The sequence below is a fragment of the Hylobates moloch genome, unplaced genomic scaffold (genome assembly GCF_009828535.3).
Source record: "Hylobates moloch isolate HMO894 unplaced genomic scaffold, HMol_V3 SCAFFOLD_2, whole genome shotgun sequence".
NCBI classification, from domain to species: Eukaryota; Metazoa; Chordata; class Mammalia; order Primates; family Hylobatidae; genus Hylobates; species Hylobates moloch.
The window spans coordinates 45,273,539-45,294,521 of record NW_026652277.1 but is presented as its reverse complement, the minus strand read 5'-3'; the positions used below and the strand labels follow the sequence as shown (position 1 = coordinate 45,294,521).

At 38.5% G+C, this 20,983-nt stretch overlaps 1 protein-coding gene across 2 annotated transcripts; it reads right to left on the bottom strand.

The window, feature by feature from the left end:
* Window positions 1–905: 905 nt before the first annotated feature.
* HSD17B13 (hydroxysteroid 17-beta dehydrogenase 13) lies at window positions 906–19,043 on the bottom strand. 2 transcript variants are annotated; one of them, XM_032144259.2, is made up of 7 exons: window positions 18,795–19,043; window positions 15,131–15,238; window positions 13,906–14,037; window positions 12,305–12,411; window positions 10,616–10,753; window positions 7,306–7,422; window positions 906–2,424 (listed from the first exon to the last, which is right to left on the bottom strand). In XM_032144259.2, exons 1-7 carry the CDS (start codon window positions 19,002–19,004, stop codon window positions 2,334–2,336), a joined length of 903 nt encoding a protein of 300 aa, XP_032000150.1. In that variant the 5' UTR covers window positions 19,005–19,043; the 3' UTR covers window positions 906–2,333. The 2 variants fall into 2 exon arrangements, with proteins under 2 accessions (XP_032000150.1, XP_032000229.1); XM_032144338.2 differs by lacking the exon at window positions 15,131–15,238.
* Between the last annotated feature and the right edge of the window lie 1,940 nt (window positions 19,044–20,983).

The window sequence follows — 20,983 nt, the reverse complement described above, 5'->3', positions numbered from 1 at the left end:
ATTTTTGTCAATATGTATGTAATAAAATATTTTTTAGTTGCCTGTGTGTGGTGATAGTTCTTCCGCAAAATGTTCTTTCTCAGAGTGCTCTTCCCTGACTCTACTACTTTAAATGCTCTCTGTCATATTTGCAGTCCCTTTATTGTTTGTCCCACCTAATAGAATGTGAGCTCTGTTAAGACAAGGAGTTTGCCTTATTCATAGATGTTTCCCTGGGCCTAGAACTTTGAGGGCACTCAGTATTTGTTAAATTAATATTTAAATAGATGAACTAAGAAATAATTGGAAACATCCTAAGTGCCTATCAAAAGGTAATGGTTAGAGTACCATTTTAGTACTGTGTACTCATGAAAAAAATTGAATTCTCTATACTGAAACAAACAGCTGTTTGTGATAAGTTGGTAAGTTAAAAAAGCAAGTTACAGAACATAATGTATAGTGTGAAACTACTGATGTGACCCATGCAATAGGAATATAATGTATTTGTCATGCATATGCATCAGTAAACGACTGGAAGATTGTGCATTGACAGCGTGACCTCTGGGAAATGGGATTACTGGGGGTAAGCTTCTATTTTTTACTTTCCATGTTTCTCTTTTGAATTTTTGTAACCATACTTTAAAAATAATACATTTTACTCATAAATTTCTTGATTATAAGGCAAGAAATTAAAAGAATATTATGAACAAAAATTATTACCGGTGACTAAGAAAAAAATTCGAAACAATAGCACTATGCTTAATGTCACACATAGAAAGCGTTCAGTAAGTTTCAGTTGATAAACAAGCACTCCTGCTGTCAAAGAAACCAGAGTGAGAAAACCCCTGGATTCATTTAATATCTGCCAGATCTAGCTGTTACCATCCACATCCTCGGTTCCTGAAGGACACTCACAGAGACAGAGATTAGAAGTCAAACGTTTTATTTTATAACTACAAGAGGTTATTTTTTTAAAGCATAATGACATATTTATTTTTAGTGAATTGTTTTTGTTAGTGACTTTTAAAAAATCATTTGTTTTTAATAAAAACAAGAGGATAGTCCACGCAAAAGCATTCTATAATATATGTGAAAAACACACAGAGCAAGATTAGTCTTGATGTAGTGGGAGTCAGATTATTTTTTCTATTAAAAAAAAAAAAAAAAGGCCGGGCCCGGTGGCTCATGCCTGTAATTCCAGCACTTTGGGAGGCCGAGGTGGGTGGATCACGAGGTCAGGAGATCGAGACCATCTTGGCTAACACGGTGAAACCCCATCTCTACGAAAAATACAAAAAATTAGCTGGGCGTGGTGGCGGGCGCCTGTAGTCCCAGCTACTCGGGAGGCTGAGGCAGGAGAATGGCGTGAACCCAGGAGGCAGAGCTTGCAGTGAGCTGAGATCGCGCCACTGCACTCTAGCCTGGGCGACAGAGTGAGACTCCATCTCAAAAAAACAAAAACCAAACCAAAACAAAACAAAAAAACCTTTCTCTCTTCTTTTTCTTCTCTTGGATCCATTGTTTGTTATGTAATAGCCAGTACGGTTCTTTTTCCTGTGTTAGCTTTAATTATTTTTGAGCCTAAAATTTTCTAAACATCTCTGGGAACAAAGATATATGAAAACATAAATTACAAAGAAAGAGGTTATCATGGGGCTAGAACTTAAAATTCTCAGATTTAAAACAGAGTCAGTCACCTTTCGTAATGTATCTAATAAGATGATAAAAAGGGAGGAAATATAGAGGGTTCACTTTTGGTGGACTTAAGAGTTATACAGAAGACAGAATCAAGCAATGAAGTCCAGAATAGAGTTACACCGTTTTGGGCTGATGAAAAAGGAAGAGGCTAGGGAAATCTTTCAAATGCTGAATCTTAACATATGTCCAGGTTGAGATAAAGCTGCCTGCTGAAATTTGATCTCTTAGCTGTGCACTCATTTTGTGTTCTTGTTGATATTCTGTGGCATGGCTACAGATTGGAATGCTACTTGAACAGTCTTAAACCTTCCCTGTGTAAATAAGTTCTCTTTGTATTTACTTTTAGGGAGATAGCTTTTGTCCACCTTTAAATGGAAAAATAAAATATCTTAAAGAAAACCTTTTAAGTATGTTTATGTAAGCATAGAAGTTTTTAAGAGGCATGAAAGGAAAAACAGACCTATTAAAAACTACGTTAATATTCTTGAGAAACAGGAAGACAGGTAATTAATGTTGTTCATTTGACTGCTGCTAGTGCCAAACCAATGTTTTTAATATTAACAGGACTGAAAAAATGTGAAATAAAGCTTTGTAGCATTGATTCTAAACTATTCATATCATTATCATGCATACATCTCTGGCTGGAGCTTATTTATTCATTTCATTTTGATTTTGTGGCCAACCACTGCTTCGAATTGAATATTCTGCATACGATTTAAAATCGCTGAGGCGCGTTCAGGAAGAAACCTGTACAAAAAAGAAAAAAAAAATTGAAAAATTTTCCATTTAAAATCTTTGACAACAGAGTTCTTTTTTTGGTCAGTTAGAATACGCTGAGAGTTATCTGGTTTGCTTTTAACTTTCCTCCGTTCTTTTCTTCCCTTGCAACCACCTCTCTTTTACGTGTGCATCTTTCTTTCTTTTCTTTTCTTTTTTTTTTTTTTTTGATGTAACTTCACAGTGGACTTCATTAGGAAAAGTGTAAAAACATTCAAATTCATAAAATTTAAATGAGACAGTAAAATTATGCCTTGTGGCTATAGTAATTGCTATAGTAATCACAAGTAAGGTAAAGTCTAAATTATTGCCTAAACGCAGAGGTTGCGGTGAGCCGAGATCATGAAACTCCATCTCAAAATAAATAAATAAATAAATAAATAAATAAATAAATAATTGCCTAAACAAACACTATTTTGTCAGGCTTCTGCAGCAAGCCCAAGGCAGAAAACATTGCAGTTATTAGAAGTCAGCCCAATTATGAATCTGCATGTGAAGCTGGAAGGGAAAAAAAGTGTGTTCTGATTACAGCATCAAGACATTCTAGCCTGCAAAAAAGTAACTTTATTAACGTCTTGCAGCAGAGTACATTAATAATTGTAACCATGCATTAAAACTCTCATTTCATGTCAAAAATAGAGTAATCAGTTTTCCTCATGATTTATGTTTTACTGAATTTCATATGGTTCGTCCCTCTGAAAATGTTTTTGGGAACATTCCCTCTCCAGGGAGTGCATCCTAAGATACCCAGGTTGCTTAACACGGGTCATCTTTGGTCATTTTAAATCAGTCAATCTGTCTGAACCCAGGTGTGCACCTTTGTAATATTCATAGTTCAAATTGTATGCAAATATAAATAAAGCACTGATACATACCACTCTTCTCACTCTCTTATCTGATATGAGTAAAGATCTAAAACTGAAAGTCTGAGCTCACTGCTGAAACTGCTGATTAATCTTGATGCTAAAAGCTCACCAAGAGACACCACCAGAATCCATTCCATGCAAGTCTTCACCTCTCCTTTACTATTTACTGAATATCTATTATGCACTCTATAATAAGGTAAACTAAAGTACTTAAAAAATAGCTATCATCTTTGATATTGTTTAGCTGATAGGCTAAAATGGTCATCTTAAAACAATTATTGAAAAATATCAGCCATCTAGATTTAAGGGCTATAACTGGAAGGAGGATTCACATGGGCTGGGATAGTGGAGGAAAGCTTCAAGAGGACAACTGATGTCCAGGAATGCATAAGAGATGAGTAGGCAGATGAAAGGAAGAGAGTGGCTGGCCCAGTGGCTCACGCCTGTAATCCCAGCACTTTGAGAGACAGAGGTGGGCAGATCATGAGGTCAGGAATTCGAGACCAGCTTGACCAACATGGTGAAACCCTGTCTCTACTAAAAATACAAAAAAATTAGCCAGGCTTGGTGGCACATGCCTGTAATCCCAGCTACTCAGGAGGCTGAGGCAGGAGAATCGCTTGAACTCGGGAGGCAGAGGTTACAGTGAGCCAAGATCAAGCCACTGCACTCCAGCCTGGGCAACAGAGTGAGACCCAATCTAAAAGAAAAGGAAGACAATATGTGAATGTAAAGAGACAGAAATAACATTCTGCAAAGAAAGTCATATTGAAAATCACTTTGGTATTGTTGACTAATGCAAGATTTACTTCCTTGTTTTGGGGGTAGGTGGGTGAAAGATGGGGGAATGAGCAAAGGGGCAGGGAAGATCTGGCTGAAAGAAGGACAAGGATAAGAAGAGAGCTCATGTGGGCCTTTTAACTATCCTCACAAAGAAACCTTCAGGCTAGTAATTGCATCTGCTCATAAAATTGTGTCTCTCTGTAAAAGGAATTAAATGCAAAGAAGATTAACAATATATACCTGTTGCCTAGTTACAAACCACCGTGACAGCTTCAAAGGATATAAAAGACTTTGAGACTCTTGTTTATTTTACTGGGATACTATTCTCCAACTCAGGCAGAATAATTATTTCTATCACCTTGGTCATATGCATGTATATGCATGTACATATGCATGTAATTTTCAATATTAGTATGACTTGCTTTGGGCCCCAAGAGAGTAGGGGTTCCATGAAACTCACTTCCTACAGTGCTTAGTACCAAGACATTAATTTAGTCAACTATTATTTTTTTTCATTTTTTTTAAATTTATTTTTCCGAGACAGAGTCTCCTGTTGCCCAGGCTGGAGTGCAGTGGCACAATCTCGGTTTAGTGCAATCTCTGCCTTCCGGGTTCAAGCGATTCTCCTGCAAGTGCCTGGTATTACAGGTGCAGGCCACTATGCCTGCTAATTTTCATATTTTTAGTAGAGCTGAGGTTTCACCATGTTGGCCAGGCTGGTCTCGAATGCCTGACCTCAAGTGAGGCCTGCTGTGGCCTCCCAAAGTGCTGGGATTACAGGCGTGAGACACCACACCCAGCCTAGTCAACTCTCGAGATGATGTTGCTTGGGGGTCAGGGTTCTCCTTTTGTTATCTCAAGTCAGTCTATTTAAGCTAAAACAAAATACTGAAATTGATACACCAATGCAGTTTGTACCCTGTTTTCAAATTGTTCTATTTCAAGTTTGTTCATAGTTTATATGGATTTGTTTCAAAAAGGTCCAAGGCTTATGAAGTTCGTATAGTTATCTTCTCACTGATACAATTTCAATTTAGAAACTGCTCCTCAGAAGAAAGCTGAGAGAGTATTTCCTCTGGGAAATTGTCGCTGTTGCTATTTCATATAAATTCTGTTCTCTAAGACTTTAACATTTGAAGTCTATACCTTTTCAGTGACAGGGGCTTTGTTTGTATTACATTATTTTATTCTTATAACATCCTTATAAAGAAGATATTATCAGCATATTCATTTGGCCAGGTGCAGTGGCTCATGCCTGTAATCCCAGCACTTTGGGAGGCCAAGGCAGGAGGACTGCTTGAGGCCAGGCATTCAAAACCTTTGTTGCCTGGGCAACAAAGTGAGACTGTCTCTACTAAATAAATAAATAGGCTGGGCTTGGTGGCTCAAGCCTGTAATCCCAGCACTTTGGGAGGCCGAGGCAGGCGGATCTCCAGGTCAGGAGATCGAGACCATCCTGGCTAACACGGTGAAACCCCGTCTCTACTAAAAAAAAAAAAAAAAAAAAAAAGCCGGGCATGGTGGCAGGCACCTGTAGTCCCAGCAGCTAGGGAAGCTGAGGCAGGAGAATGGTGTGAACCCAGGAGGTGGAGCTTGCAGTGAGCCAAGATTGTGCCACTGCACTCCAGCCTGGGCAACAGAGCGAGACTCTGTCTCAAAAAAAAAAATAAATAAATGAATAAATAAGACATTCTAAAGACATTAAAAGGATAATAAGGGAATGTTATGTACAAATTTATGCCAAAGAAATTCTACAACTTAGATGAAATGGACAAATTCCTTGAAAGACACAAATTACCAAGAATTAATAAGTAAATTGAATAGCCATGTAGCTATTAAAGAAATTAAATTTGTAATTAAAAACTTTCCCATAAAGAAAATTAGAGGCCCAGGAATCTACCAAAAAAAAAAAAAAAAAAGCTTATCGAGTTTAGCAAACAAAAAGTTTAGCAATTTAGCAAGACTGCAAAATATGAGATCAAATTACAAAAATCCAATATATACTGACAACAAACAATGGGAAATATAAAATTTTTTTAAATGCCATTTGCATTAGCATCAAAAACCGTGAAATAGGGCTGGGCATGATGGCTCATGCCTGTAATCCCAGCACTTTGGGAGCCTGAGGCAGGTGGATCACATGAGGTCAGGAGTTCTAGACCAGCCTTGCCAACATGGTGAAACCCTGTCTCTACTACAAATACAAAAAATTAGTTGGGCGAGGGGGCAGGTGCCTGTAATCCCAGCTACTTGGGAGGCTGAGGCAGGAGAATCACTTGAAGCTAGGAGGCAGAAGTTGCAGTGAGCCAAGATCACGCCACTGCACTCCAGCCTGGGCAACAAGGGTGAAATTCTGTCTCAAAAAAAAAAAAGAAAGAACCCGTGAAATACTTTGGAATAAATCTGACAAAATGTGTGCAAGACTTAAACACCAAAATCTACAAAATACAATTTAAATATTTAAAGATTTTGAAGAAGATTGAAAAAATAGATATTATGTTCTTGGATTAGAAAACTCAATATTGTTGATATGTCAATTCTCCCCAATTGATCTGTAGATTCAGTGCAATCCCAACCAAACTTCCAGCAGACTTTAAAAAATGGAGTCTTTATTATTAACTACTTCACTATATTGCATTCTTTTTAAACTGTGTTTCCTTTAGTTAGAATAGTCTTCAGCAAAGTTTGGGCAGAGACAGTAGATTTGGTAGAGAAAATGAATCATTCTCTTTTTATAGACTGGGTAGGAAAATAACAGAGGAAACAACTGTTCTCCCCAGGGATGGAGAGTTTCCATGCCAATTTTCACAACTGAAAGATGCTCCATAATAATAGCTCTATTGGACCAGGCATGGTGGCTCATGCTTGTAATCCTGGCACTTTAGGAGGCCAAGACAGGAGGATAACTTGAGGTCAGGAGTTCGAGTCCAGCCTGGTCAACATGGGGAAACCCCGTCTCTATCAAAAAATACAAAAATTAGCTGGGTGTGGTGTGGTAGCACACAGCTATAGTCCCAGTTACTTGGGGGTCTAAGGCACGAGAATTGCTTGAACCCAGGAGGCGGAGGTTGCAGTGAGCCAAGATCATGCCACTGCAACCACTGCAATCCAGCCAGGGTGACAGAGTGAGACTGTCTAAAAACAAAACAAAACAAAAGCTCTACAGGTGTTTTAGTATTTGGGTGTTCTGTGCTGTACTTACTTGTGTAGTCTCAGAAAGATATTGATATATGATGGAACAAAAATCATTTTCTTATTGGTAAGTATTCCATCTATCAGACTTCTTACAACTTCATCTGTCTCCAATACAGGCCATAATCTGTGATTAAAAAGAGGAAAATATTATTTTTATTTTTTAAAATCTTAATTTTATAAGTAAATGATGGCAGGAAACTTATCCTATATTTTTACTAAATTTAGAATGAAGATTTAAAATATGCCACGATTGGCTGCATTAATGCCACCCTACCCACTTCCCCCACATCCCATGTTGATGTCAGAAACTTATACTTTCATATCCAGTAGGTGTGTTTCATAGCTCACTTAGTCAAAATACCAAAATGGTGGCAAGGCATTAGATGGTAAGGAGTAGAGGAGCCAGACAAGAAAGAGGAATGGCTAGGATTAATCATGGGACAGGAAGGAAACATCTGACATCTCAAAGCCTGTTAGATGCAAGGAGAAAATTCTATAGTTAAGTATATTTTCTTTCTTGTGGAGGTATTCCATAAAGCTGGATTGTTTTGAGGTCGTCATTTTGTCAGAGGCGTTTAAATCAGAGCAACTCCATCTTGAATAGGGTCTGGGTAAAATAAGGCTGACATCTACTGGGCTGCATTCCCAGGAAGTTAAGGCATTCTTTGTCACAGGATGAGATAGGAGGTTGGTACAAGATTCAGGTCATAAAGACCTTGTTGATAAAATAGGGTGCAGTAAAGAAGCCGGCCAAAACCCACCAAAACCAAGATGGTGATGAAAGTGACCTCTGGTTGTCCTCACTGCTCATTATAAGCTAACTATAATACATTAGCAAGCTAAGAGACACTTCCACCAGCACTATGACAGTTTACAAACACCATGGCAATGGCAGGAAGTTACCCTATATGGTCTAAAAAGGGGAGGAAATCTCAGTTCTGGGAAGTGCTCACCCCTTTCCCAGAAAACTCATGAATAATCCACCCCTTGTTTAGCATATAATCCAGAAGTAACTCTAAATATCCTTGGTGGAGCAGCTCAAGCCATTCTTCTCCATGGAGTAGCTCTTCTCTACTCCTTTACTTTCCTAATAAACTTGCTTTTGCTTTGCACTGTGGCCTTGCCCCGAATTCTTTCTTGTGAGAAATCTAAGAACCCTCTCTTGGGGTCTGGATTGGGACTCCTTTCCGGTAAGAATTTCGTATTTGAGATTCACCTCTGACTTGCCTATCCTGCAGTTTAATGAGAATTTAAGAGGGGCCCAAGGAGTATGACAACTGGAGGTATGACCTTCCTTATACTGAAGGCTGTGTACATGTATTCTGAGAAATATTCATAAACATAGGCTTAGTGTAGAATTGTCTGTTAGTGCAAGATGATGACAGAAAAATGGATTTAAAATGTTTTATTCAAATTAAGATGCCCAGGCATGGACTGAACAGCCTCGGCTGGGTGAGAAGTTAGGGAACCAGCAAATGTTAAAACTTCATTCCCTGGGATGATCTGTGGTTTGCTGAAGATTATTATGTGATTGAGTTCTCCACTGCATTGAATAGCAAGCCAACAGAGAGTAATATGAATCAATACATTTCTAAATTACTCTGTTCTGCCCTTTCTCTCCCTGATTTCATCTACATGGATCCAACAACCCAGCCTCAGAGCCAAGTGTGACATTACATATCAATGCCTTAGCCCTTACTAAGGAAATTCACAATCTAGCAACCTCTATAAAACCAATCCCAAATATTTAGCACTGCCTGTGTCTGCCCCCAAGTTAGCCCCCAGGAACCCTGTACCCAGAGTTCCATTATCCTTACTCCCCTCATCTATCATGCCTTCCCCAAGCGTGGCAGGATACCCTTAGGAAAGGCCATGGTACACTAAACCTGAATGCCTACCAAGAGGGTTTTTATTGGGCCCAATTCCTTGTCTAAGAAAACAGTCAGGAGTTGCAATAGTACTATAGTATTTACTTACATATGGCATACTTATTAAGTACTGTGAGACAGTGTAGCAAATATAAGAAGCCACATTTACTCACTTCTGCTTGTCAGCATAATTTCACAAAGTCCCTGACTCTGTGACAATGTGCAGCTCTCTGGAAGGATGCTTTGAAGACAATACAGGATAGAGCACATGGCCCCCACTACCAGAACAGTCCAACTGAACCTCTCTAAAGGGCTGCTCTCAGGCTATAGGCCTCCATCTGTAGTCTTCAGTAAGGCTTCTAAATAAAACTAACACCTTTAATTCTTTAAATACTTATTTTTTTGGCCGGGTGCAGTGGCTCACGCCTATAATCCCAGCATTTTAGGAGGCCGAGGCAGGTAGGACACCTGAGATCAGGAGTTCGAGACCAGCCTGGCCAACATGGCGAAACTCCGTCTCTACTAAAAATACAAAAATTAGCCAGGCGTGGTGGTGGGCGCCTGTAATCCCAAATACTCAGGAGGCTGAGGAAGGAGAATTGCTTGATCCCAGAGGGCAGAGGTTGTGGTGAGCTGAGATCGCGCCACTGTACTCCAGCCTGGGTGACAGAGTGAGACTCTGTCTCAAAAAAAACAAAAACAAAAACAAAAACTTTTTTTTTCTTTAGTCGACAGTACCTATGGTCGAACACCATGAAGGACTCCAGTGGCAGGGAGTGACTCCAGCTGCAGAGACCACACAGCTAACTCAGGCTGTAAGAGTCAGTATCCTCAAATGAGGCGGCACTCAACAGAGAATTGTTTAGTTCTTTTCAATGAATATATTTAGGATTAATTCCCTTCCAGTAACAAATTGGTTTTGAATCATTAAGCTTGGTATATTTTGTTAACCTGCAGCAGAATATATACTAGGATTAGAAAAATTTGTTAAGCAGATGGCTTAATTTTCGGGTCCTTATCCACACCTTCCTGCTTTTTTCTTCTCCTTTCAGGACTAATTTTTCTTCTTTTGTGATCTCAAATCCTGTCTCACCAGAGACAAGAGTTCTTGCAGAAATTCACCTTGACTAAGGAGCTAGATAATCAATTTGTTTGCTGGTCCTTGGAACATGTGCATTTTAAAGACAGGGTTATTAACAGTGATCAAATATATGTGCTTTTTCCTGGACACAAATAAATACCCCAGTTCATTGGTGGCTGATCATTCCTGCTAGTCCCCAATGTGTTTTTCCCCTTTATTCCTTTAATTTCAACATAATAATATAAATAAGAAAAAATATTTTTCCTTTTTCATTTTCTTCTACTAGTTGGCCTGCCTAAACATTTCTCATTAGTTTTCATATCAATTTATCATACCACAGTCCCATTCTAATTTGATTTTGACCTTACCTTGTGCTTGGATTTTTGGTGAACCCAGTATTCACAAAAACTGGGCAGAGACATGAGGTTTTGATACCAGTTTTTCCCAAGGCCTGAAGTTCTGATGTCAGACCTCTGTGAAAGCCAATGGCGGCAAATTTGCTGGAACTGTAAGAGAATTATTAAGCATTGTTAGCTAAGGGAGAGTGAAACCAATCCTCAGCTTTCTGTGAGAAGGTGGTATCATTTGGCTTAAGAACAAGTAGAAGCCAAAAATCAGCCACTTGTGATTTTTCTGAGAGTATAAATGGCAATTCATTTTCATTTTCTTACATGATTAAGCAGAATTGTGAACGTATCTCATTTCTTAAACAACAATGATAACAAAATAACAAAAATAACTCTATTGATGGGCTTAATGTTCAGTTTTCCGTCCTACATGTAAGGTTTTTCCATTGAATCTTCAAACTGTTTTCTAATCAGTTTTTATTGCTGCTTTTATTTTGAAAAATATGAATCAGGAAAAATATATTTAGAAATTCTACAAAACTGATATCTGTGTTGACAGACTTCTGTAGGACTCTGCTCATTTCTCCTCTCTCTCTCAATAACTGAGTTATTCTCTTGACAATGGTTGACAGTTTTTCTCTTGACAATGGTTGCCACTTTGGCCTCTTAATTTTATTATGAGGATCTGGAGAAGAGTTTACAGGAAAGGATATTTGGCAAATACAGCAGTACATCCTTAAGGCCTCTCACCTCCTTCCCTTTATGTCTTTGGTGGTGCATGGAGTGTGGTATCTGCAACTTCAACTTTTAGTCAGGTAGAGTCGTTTTCTCTCTCTCTCTCTCTCTCTCTCTCACACACACACACACACACACACACACACACACACTTTCATGGCACAAGCACACTGTAAAATGTTTTGATCCAGGGACCACTCTGATTGTCTTATCTTGGGCACCAAGGCCATGACATAGACACGTGTTCATTTTAGCTTCTGTAGGTTTTGCTTCTTAGTCTGTGGGCTTTCTGTTTCTTATTCCAGGAAACAATGGAAACATGCTTGGCATTACTGTTTTCTCTCATTTTTCTACAGAGGAGTTTGCAGAAATCTAAAAATATCTTAAATATAATTACAACCTGGTTTCATTGTTTTAGAAAAAGTCATTAAAAAAACATTCTAAACTACTATAAATTTAAATTCTGTAAATCCAAATCACTCTGCTCTCAGCATTGTGATCTTGAGGCAGGAGAAGAGGGTCTGGAAGCAGGCAACATAAGGCCGATTCATGCTGACTTCCTAGAACTAAATCAAATGGAAACACTTCAGCTATGACAGGAAACATCCTCTCCATTTACATAGGGTGTACACTGAGTAAATGACTTTGTAACTTTAATTTATCCTCTTCATTGACATAGGGCGTACACCAAGTAACCAGTGGAAACCTCTAGGGGGTATTTAAACCTCAGAAAATTCTGTAATTGGCTCTTGAGCCCCTGTGCTTGGGCCCACTCCCACCCTGCAGAGCGTACTTTCATTTTGAATAAATCTCTGCTTTTGTTGCTTCATTCTTTTCTGGCTTTGTTGGTGCGCTTTGTCCAATTCTTTATTCAAGATGCCGAGAACCAGGACACTCTCCAGTGGTAACAATTTGAAGTGTAATGCTCCCTTCAAAGTATAAAAATATATAACATGGCTGGCATGTGATACTTACCAATATGGGATGAGGTAAGGGATCACTTCGTGGCCGCACACTGAAGCCACTGTGACGATGTGGCCATGATTTCTCTCCATCATCGATGGAAGAAGTGCTTTTGTGATCTTAACGATCATTGCAGAAAGAAGAAAGACAATGACACAGCCATTAGGTTTCCAAATCAGGTAGTTTTATTTTTGTTAAGACAGAAAGGCATTTGAGAGAACTTATACAATGAAATAAAATACTTCCAAGCATTCCATGATTAATTCCATACAAATGATAGAAATCAAGATACAAATTTATTGGTATGGTAAGCCCCATGCCAACACTAATCTCAGTACTCCCTCTCCTTCCCTTCAGAAGGAATCAAATAGATCCTTTTTTGGATATGTCATCTAAACAATATTAAGGGAAAAATTCGGAGTTTTCAGAACTAAAATTATTCCTTATGATAATTTGGTGTCATGTAATTTTTTGGTTTAGGGCTTTATCATTCTAATTAAAAGAGTGAAATCTTGTGTAACTGTATTAAGACAGTTGAGTAGTTAGTGTAAGCTGAGAGTTCTACACCACACTAATGCATCATGATTGAATTCACTATCTCTCTATTTGTAATATTGTATATTATATGTTGATGTTACAGAAAACAAGTCTTTCTTTTTTTCCAAAACCTCTTTTGTGAGAAACATCAATAAAATTTTATAAGAATTTAATAAATCCTATGCAAATTCATAGAACTAGAACTCCCAACCCAAGCTACCCCCAAATTCCCAACCCATAGAAACTGTGAGAGAATAGTGAACATATATTGTTGCTTTAAACCACTAAGTTTTGTATAATTTGTCATGCAGCTATAGGTAACTAATGTATGAGGTCTCCATGTAGTTTGGTGGGCATGGGAGCCAATTCACATATGTGAGGAGCTGGTAAAGGTAAGGGGGACACATCTCTTTTTTTTTCTTCTTTCTTCTAGAATCCAGATTTGCCCTAGATTCTACACTAATATTGAGGCACTGGAAGATTAATCATAAAAATTTCTATACAAAGGCAGTTGAAGTTGATATTTCCATCTCCCACAAAACTAGCCAATTATATGAGGTCTGTATAGCTGCATTTCTCGGATCCAGCACCCCATGGATCTAGAACTTGACTCCGAGTCTCGTCCAAAAGTGTCCTCGACCCTACAGACATCCAAGTAATTACTTCTGATGTCCTTTCCATTCTAAAATTCCACAAAATGAGGACACATTACAAAATCATGGTGTGGAGGGAAATAAATGAAGTCACAAGTGAAAGCATTGAGAAAATGTGCACTGACAACCCTTAACCAACCTCCACAAACATTTGTTGACCTCCTGCTACATGCCAAGCTTTGTGTCAGATACTGGTGGACAAGACATACCAAGTAGCTTACATTCTGGTGTGTTGTGTCCACTTGAATTCTGTGTCCTTGTGTCAGAGATTCTGTGGTTCTTCTACTCAAACAAATTTAATGATTCTTGATTAAGGCAAAGATCTGGCCAGTTTCCTGTCCAGAAGTATGTGAACTCCGTTATAAGTTTCATGTACCTTTAGAGAAGGTGCACAAATCAGAAATGTTTCTGACTCACACTCACCCAAAAATGTCCTAGGATGTTGACCTCAAATGTCTTGGTAATCTCTTCATCCTTGGTGCTGAGAAGATCAGCTGGATATACTGTCCCGGCATTATTCACCACGATTGTTACATCACCCACTTCTTTCTTCACCTTTTGAAATTGAAACAACACTTTCATTGGGTATGTTATTCAAACTCAAAGTTTTGGGACCAATATAATCCAGAGATTAGAGTCTTTCTTCTACTGTATGAGGTCTCTCAGAGTTCAGGCAAGAAAGACTGTTGAGCTCAAATAGTGGAGGCCAAGGGAACACTGTCATAAAGGTAGGATAAACTGTTCTTTTAACATCTAAATTTCAGTACCCAGCACATCATGTTTTGCAAGTTTATCAGTAAAGTGAAATTAACATTTATGTTGATAAATTCCTATGTAAGTTCTGACCAAATATTTTTAAAGTGTTCCTTTTTAAAAAATGTGTTTTTCTTTAAACATTTTTATTTTTTTTTTAGAGATAGGGTCTCACTATGTTGCCCAGGCTGGTCTTGAACTCTTGGTCTCATGTGATCCTTCCACCTTGGCCTCACAAAGTGCTGGGATTACATGTGTGAACCACCGCACCTGGTCTAAAGTGCTGGTTGAGAAATCCTGATTTCATAACCTAATAACTACATGACCTGGGTCTGGCTTAACCTCTCTGAGTCATAATTTGCTTATCTGTAAAATGAAGTTTACAGAGTTATTGTAGGGATTAAATTAAAAAATGTAAAGTTTGTTGGAGTGCTTAGTTCATTGTGATTATTTGATATTTACTCTTTTAAAATAATTGTGATAATAATTATTAATATTACGTTTTCTATAGAAGACTACATTAACACCAAAATAAAATCTCACAAGGGAAATAATTAAAGAGAAGACGGAATTACTGCAAACTTAATAGGACTAAAGCAAAACTAGGAAGTGATCCATATTCCCTGATGATAAATCTTTTGTCAGTCACTCTGTGCCACTGCTCTCACTTCTGATCAGAATGAAATTGATTAATAATATGAATAATAATAATGGGCAGAGCTGAGTGGATTACATACAAGAAAAAAGTATATATCCTTCCTTGGTCACATAACTACTTCAGTTAGCAGCTAAAATCCAATTTAAATCAGGCAGTCATAAAGAACTTTCTCATTTTCCATGTCAGCGTCCTAGGAAACAAAATCATCTGAGGAAATTTGTGAACCTGCAGTCTCACCTGATTTAGAGAGCGATAGATCTCTTCTCTGTTGCTGCAGTCTACCACATACGCATGCGCAGTGACGCCTAGTTTTCGGCACTCAGCTGCAGTTTCCTCCACACCACGCTGTAATTGGAAGAAACAAATTCCGAAAAAAGTGGAGGAGAAGACATTGGAGAAGAAACATTTTTAGAAGATTAACCTGCGGCTAGGCGCGGTGGCTCACGCCTGTAATCCCAGCACTTTGGTTGGCCCAGGAGGGTGGATCCCTTGAGGTCAGGAGTTTGAGACCAGCCTGGCCAGCACGGTGAAACCCCGTCTCTACTAAAAATACAAAAAATTAGCCGGGCGTGGTGGTGGGAGCCTGTAATCCCAGCTACTCGGAAAGTTTAGACAGGAGAATCACTTGAACCCGGGAGGCGGAAGTTGCAGTGAGCTGAAATCATTCCATTGCACTCCAACCTGGGTGACAGAGGGGGACTTCGTCTCGTAAAGTAAAATAAAAAATAAAATAAAATAAGTAAAATATAAAATATAAAATAAATATTGGCCTCCTTATTTGTTAGAAAATTTCTTGAGAGTGATTGCCTAGTTGCAATGAGATTACCTCTGCCTTTTCTGCCAGGGAATGCTCATATTAAAACCAAAGCAAACAAAACAAAACAAAACAAAACAGAACCAAATCCCTTCATGCTTTTTCCAGCTTTTCCTTTTGGTTGGAGGCTGTACAGTAGACAGTTTCTCTAAAGCAGGCTACTTTCAAACCTTGAAGAACATTCTTGAAAAACATTACTCTTCGTGGTGTCATGGAAGATGAATATGGAGAAGAAAGAAAAACTCAACCATTAATTTATCATACATTTGTTGAGCACCAACTGTGTAATAGGCAGTAAGGTGCTAAGTAGCAATTCTAAACTTGTGGTAATGGTAAACTGTATGCCTCTGCCCATCATACGTTTCTCGATGATTCTGACTCATCCTCCTAGGAGGTAAGGGGAAAGAAGGCTCCTTACAGAAGAAGGACTTTCATAGGGAGACCATGCTGCTACTCTAGGAGATATAATATTACATTCTTCAGGTGTTTGGGAGTGAGATGGGCAAGGCCACTGGATGGATTTCTCATTTATGTACCAAACTTGCCCATAACCATAGGACATGGAGACAGCAATTTACTTTCAGCCTAAATTCAAAGACCTCTTTCCTAAGATAAAATTGCTCTAATGTTTCTTGACTCACATTCTGGAAAATTAGAATTCTTTTCAAGTTTTGACATCAGATGACTTTTATAGAAAAGATTATAAGGTTTTAAAAATTATACTTTTCCATCTCACAATCTGTAAACTCTTCTCTGTGACAAAGAGGCAAGGATACCTGAAAAGCCCTATTCTTTGTGTATTGGAATGACAGTGGTGTTGCTGCTATGTAGGGCAGTCCTCGAATGAGTGGTCTCTGGGTCTTTTGTATTTCACCACTGTAGGCTAAACCCTGGAGCAGCAGCCTGAACTCCCCAAACATGGATGTTAGGACCCAGTCTCAAAGTCAGTATCCCCTCAATTAGCCTTTTGAGGGATTGCAGAAGAGTAAAAAAAGAATAGGAGAGTCTTTCACTGACTTAGTTGGTAGCTTGCTCCCTGCCAGATTGCATAAACCACACCATACTCTCTCATTTGTTTCTAGGTCAGTAGAGAGCATTAGTAACCAGAGCATTCATCATCAGATGATTTGATTGAAGAATTAATTATTCTTCAGTTTTATAACTGAGCTAGACAATTACAAAATGAGAAGCCTTGTCTTTTTGTTAGCAAAACACTTGCTTTAGCTTAAACTCCAGTGTGTTTTTTGAACCGTATTCCCAAAGCAACAGTTTAGATTGCATAAGAGCCAAACTGCTACTGTGTCTCTCATCTCACGGGGCAAAAGGAGCCAGTTATGATGAAAACTCAGATAGCATCTTTCTCATCTAAAGGAGATCTGAGTTACATTACAGCCTTAGAGTGAATCATTCAGTAGCTTAAATGTTTAACCATGAAATTTAATGATTCAAAGAGAATTTTTGAGATTGGGTTACCCATTTTTCTTAAGTCTTTTTTTTTTTTTGAGACAGAGCCTGGATCTATTGCCCAGCTTGGAGTGCAATGATGCCATCATAGCTTATTGCAGCTTTGGCTTCCTGAACTGAAACGATCCTCCCACCTCAGCCTCCCGAGTGGCTGGGACTACGGGTGTGCACCACCACACCCAGCTAATTTTTGTATTTTTTGTAGAGATGGGGGTTTTGCTGTGCTGCCCAGGCTGGTCTCGAACTCCTGGGCTCCAGCAATCTGCCCACCTCGGCCTCCCAAAGTGCTGGTATTACAGATGTGAGCCACTGCACCCGCCCTGAAGTCATTTTTAATACGACTTCCTTCTAATTTACTTTTCTCTTGTCTCTGGAAATTTTAAAATTAAAAAGAACTTAATAAATATAGCCCTTTCCCCAAAAATACACATCTGGAAAGAGATTTGAAGGTTAGATTTCATCAAGCCCTTTTCATAGATTTATACTTATTTATATTTTTGGACAAATGCCTGAGAACAGCAGGCAACAATTTTCTCTATTTGTAAATTTTTGCTGTCTTCCAGAAAGTTCATTCGAATTTCTTCAAAGACCAAACAGATGGCAAATCATTTTTATATACATCAACTCATCTATTATATAAATGCTCATATCTGTTAAATAAAAATGTAGTAGCTTTTTTGTATAGTATTCTTCACTATTCAGAAAAACCCAGAAAAGAATTAGTTCTCTAAGTTTAGGAGACATTTTAGGTTTCAGCTAAACATGACAGCAAAGAACATGAGAAAGTAATAATATAATGGTAATTAAAACCTCACTGTAATTTGCGGAAAATGTGATTCTCAAGAAGTACTTCACAATTTTTCCAATCCTAAAATCCTGCAAACACTTTTCTGCGTATATTTTCATGGCCTTACCAGAATTTACAAGTTTAGAGAAAATGATACAAGATTTCAGTTCCTTCGGTTTTATTTGGTGTTGTTAATGTAGTGTTTACAAGTAAGAACACAGGAAAAATACTAATGTCCAAGGAAAGGCCTGACTCACTGCACACATATTTTATTTAACACAGTTATTGTTTATCATGTGCCAGGTATCGTTTATCATGTGCTAAGTGCTGAAAATATTACTTATTTAATCCTTTTGACTAGGGACTGGCAAACATTTTCTGTAAAGGGTCAGATAGTAAATATTTTAGGATTGTATTGCTTGTGCATAAGGGGAGGCACTAAAGGTTTCTGTTGCATGTTCTTTGTTTGACTTTTGTTTGTAGCTGTAATTTTCAGATCCCGTTCTTGCCCATCCCCTAAGTTATTATTCCCACTTCAGAGCCAAGAAAACAGGCTGAGAGATAATGTGTGACTTGCCTCATTTAGCAGCTTGGAAGGAGCCTGTCTCCTGAGTCTTTGCTATCAACCTGCACACCATGTCATAAAAATCGCTGCTTAGTTCTCAATTACATTCCCTTCACCTAACTAACCTGACACATATACAGACTAAGGGACCAGGGAATTTATCAAACTTTGAAAAACAAAAATACAAAGATAAGTAGATGGTAAGTCAAATAATTCTTAAAATACATATCTTACTCTGTGACTTTAAAAAGTTGGAAGATGTGTACATTACCTTATTAATATCCCACAGAACCAGTATGCTCTGTCGTTTTGCAAATTCATAAGCAGTCCGCTTGCCTATTCCATGCCCAGCTCCAGTAATGAGAACAATCTCCCCAGCCACAGATTTTCTCCTCTGAGGAATGAAAAACTTCACCAACGACTCCAAGTAGGAGTAGATGATGGTGATCAGAAGCAGAAGGATTTCTAGGATGATGTTCATGGCTCTGCTCTGTCCTCCTCCTTCCGGTTCAGTCTTTGTATAGTCCTAGGGAGGAGGTACTGTCTACACAGAGCTCCAGGGAAGAGGTGTGTCCAGTTGTTAATGGGACTACCAGATAGAAGCCAGCTGTGGAAGCAGGCCTTGTTCACGTGTTCTAATGGGTTGGAACACCTCAAATATGAAGTGATGCCAAGTGCTAACAGTAGCTTAGCTCACGTCAAGAGAACCCAAGAGAATGTGCTCTCTGGACTTGTTTATCTGAAAAGCAGTTATGTACTATATTTCACCTTGAAGTTTCACCTCTAGAAACAATTCTAGGGGCCAGGTGCAGTGGCTCACATCTGTAATCCCAGCACTTTGGGAGGCTGAGGCAGAGGATTGCTTGAGCCTGGGAGCTCGAGACCATTCTGGGCAACATAGTAAGACCCTGTCTCAAAAAAAAAAAAAAAAAAAAAAAACTATAGAAAAAAATTAGCTGGATGTGGTGGCATGTGTCTGTAGTCCCAGCTACCCAGGAGGCTGAGGCAGGAGGATTGCTTGAGTCCAGGAGTTCGTGGTTCAGTGAGCTGTGATTGTGCTACTGCACTCCAGCCTAGGCAACAGAACAAGGCCTGGTCTAAAAAAAAAGAAAAATAATTCTGGAGATACTGCATCAGCTAATGATCTGTTGGTCTCTTTCTGGAAAGTGTTTCCTTTTTTAAATAGGGAAAAGGAGAATGTAGAGATAAGCTTAAAGAAACTTAGATAAAGTCTGAATGAACCCAGCTTAGCTATTTGATTCATTTGTTCACAAAAGCTCAGCATCAATATTTCAACTGGCTAATTATTTTACACATGATGACCATTTCCCTGAAAATCTCTTGAGTTTGGGGGAGATTTTAGGATATAGAACCATCAGTTCTTTTTGTGATAATGCTGGAAAGAGCATTAGACCAGGAGTCGGGAATCTCAACTTAAAGTAGGGTGGCTTCTGTCTTTGTCTGCTGCTGTAACAAATTACCACTGACCAGGTGGTTTATAAATTACCAAAACTTATTTCTCACAAGAAGTCCAAGATCAAGGCACTGGCATATTCCTTGACTGGTAAGAGCTGGCTTCCTGGTTTATAGATGGCTGTCATTTCACTGTCACCTCAAGTGGCAGAAGGAGGAAGGAAACCCTCCGTGTTCTCTTGTATAAGGGCAATTATTCCCATGGCAGAACTCTCATGATCTAATCACCTCCCAAAGGTCTCACTTCCTAAAACCATCACACTGGGGGGTAGGATTTCATAATACGAATTTTGAGGGAACACATGCAGCCTATAGCAACTTCCAATAGCCAAGAAGTGGGAACAACCCCAGTGTTCATCAACAGATAAACAAAATATAATATATACATACAATGGAATATTACTCAGCCTTAGAATGGAAGGAAATTCTGACACATACTACTAGATAGATGAACCTTAACGACATTATGCTAAGTGAAATAAGCCAGATGCAAAAGTATAAATATTGTATGACTCCATTTATATGAGGTACCTAGAGTAGTCAAATACACAGAGAGAGACAGAAAGCAGTAAGGTGGTTACTAGGGGATGAAGAGAAAAGGAATGGGGAGTTATTGTTTAATGAGTATGGAGTTTCAGTTAGGATGATGAAAGCTCCGCAGGTGAATGGCGGTGATGGTTATACAACAATGTGAATGTGCTTAATGCTACTGATCTGTACATTAGAAAGTAGTTAAAATGGTAAATTGTATGTTATGTGTGTGTGATTTCTAGCAATCTTATTTATTTTCTGTATGCTACAGTTTCCTTAACTGGAAAATAGATATTTTTTAAAAAAGCACACATTACCCAACATAGACCTTCAGAACACATAACAACCTCAACCTTCCCTCATACACCAACACACAAAGTGGCTATAAGGATCAAATAAGAGAATATGTTCATGAAATAGTTTTGCAAGTAGTGAATGGTTATATAAATCAAATAC

What these genes read in the sequence shown, in the direction of transcription:
- HSD17B13 (XM_032144259.2), bottom strand. Translation starts at nt 19,004, where the DNA reads ATGAACATCATCCTAGAAATCCTTCTGCTTCTGATCACCATCATCTAC. An exon ending in ACATCCTAGGACATTTTTGG is followed by an intron (nt 12,412 to 13,905) that starts GTGAGTGTGAGT and finishes ATGATCGTTAAG; the next exon opens with ATCACAAAAGCACTTCTTCC. An exon ending in CCTTACCTCATCCCATATTG is followed by an intron (nt 10,754 to 12,304) that starts GTAAGTATCACA and finishes ATTCTCTTACAG; the next exon opens with TTCCAGCAAATTTGCCGCCA.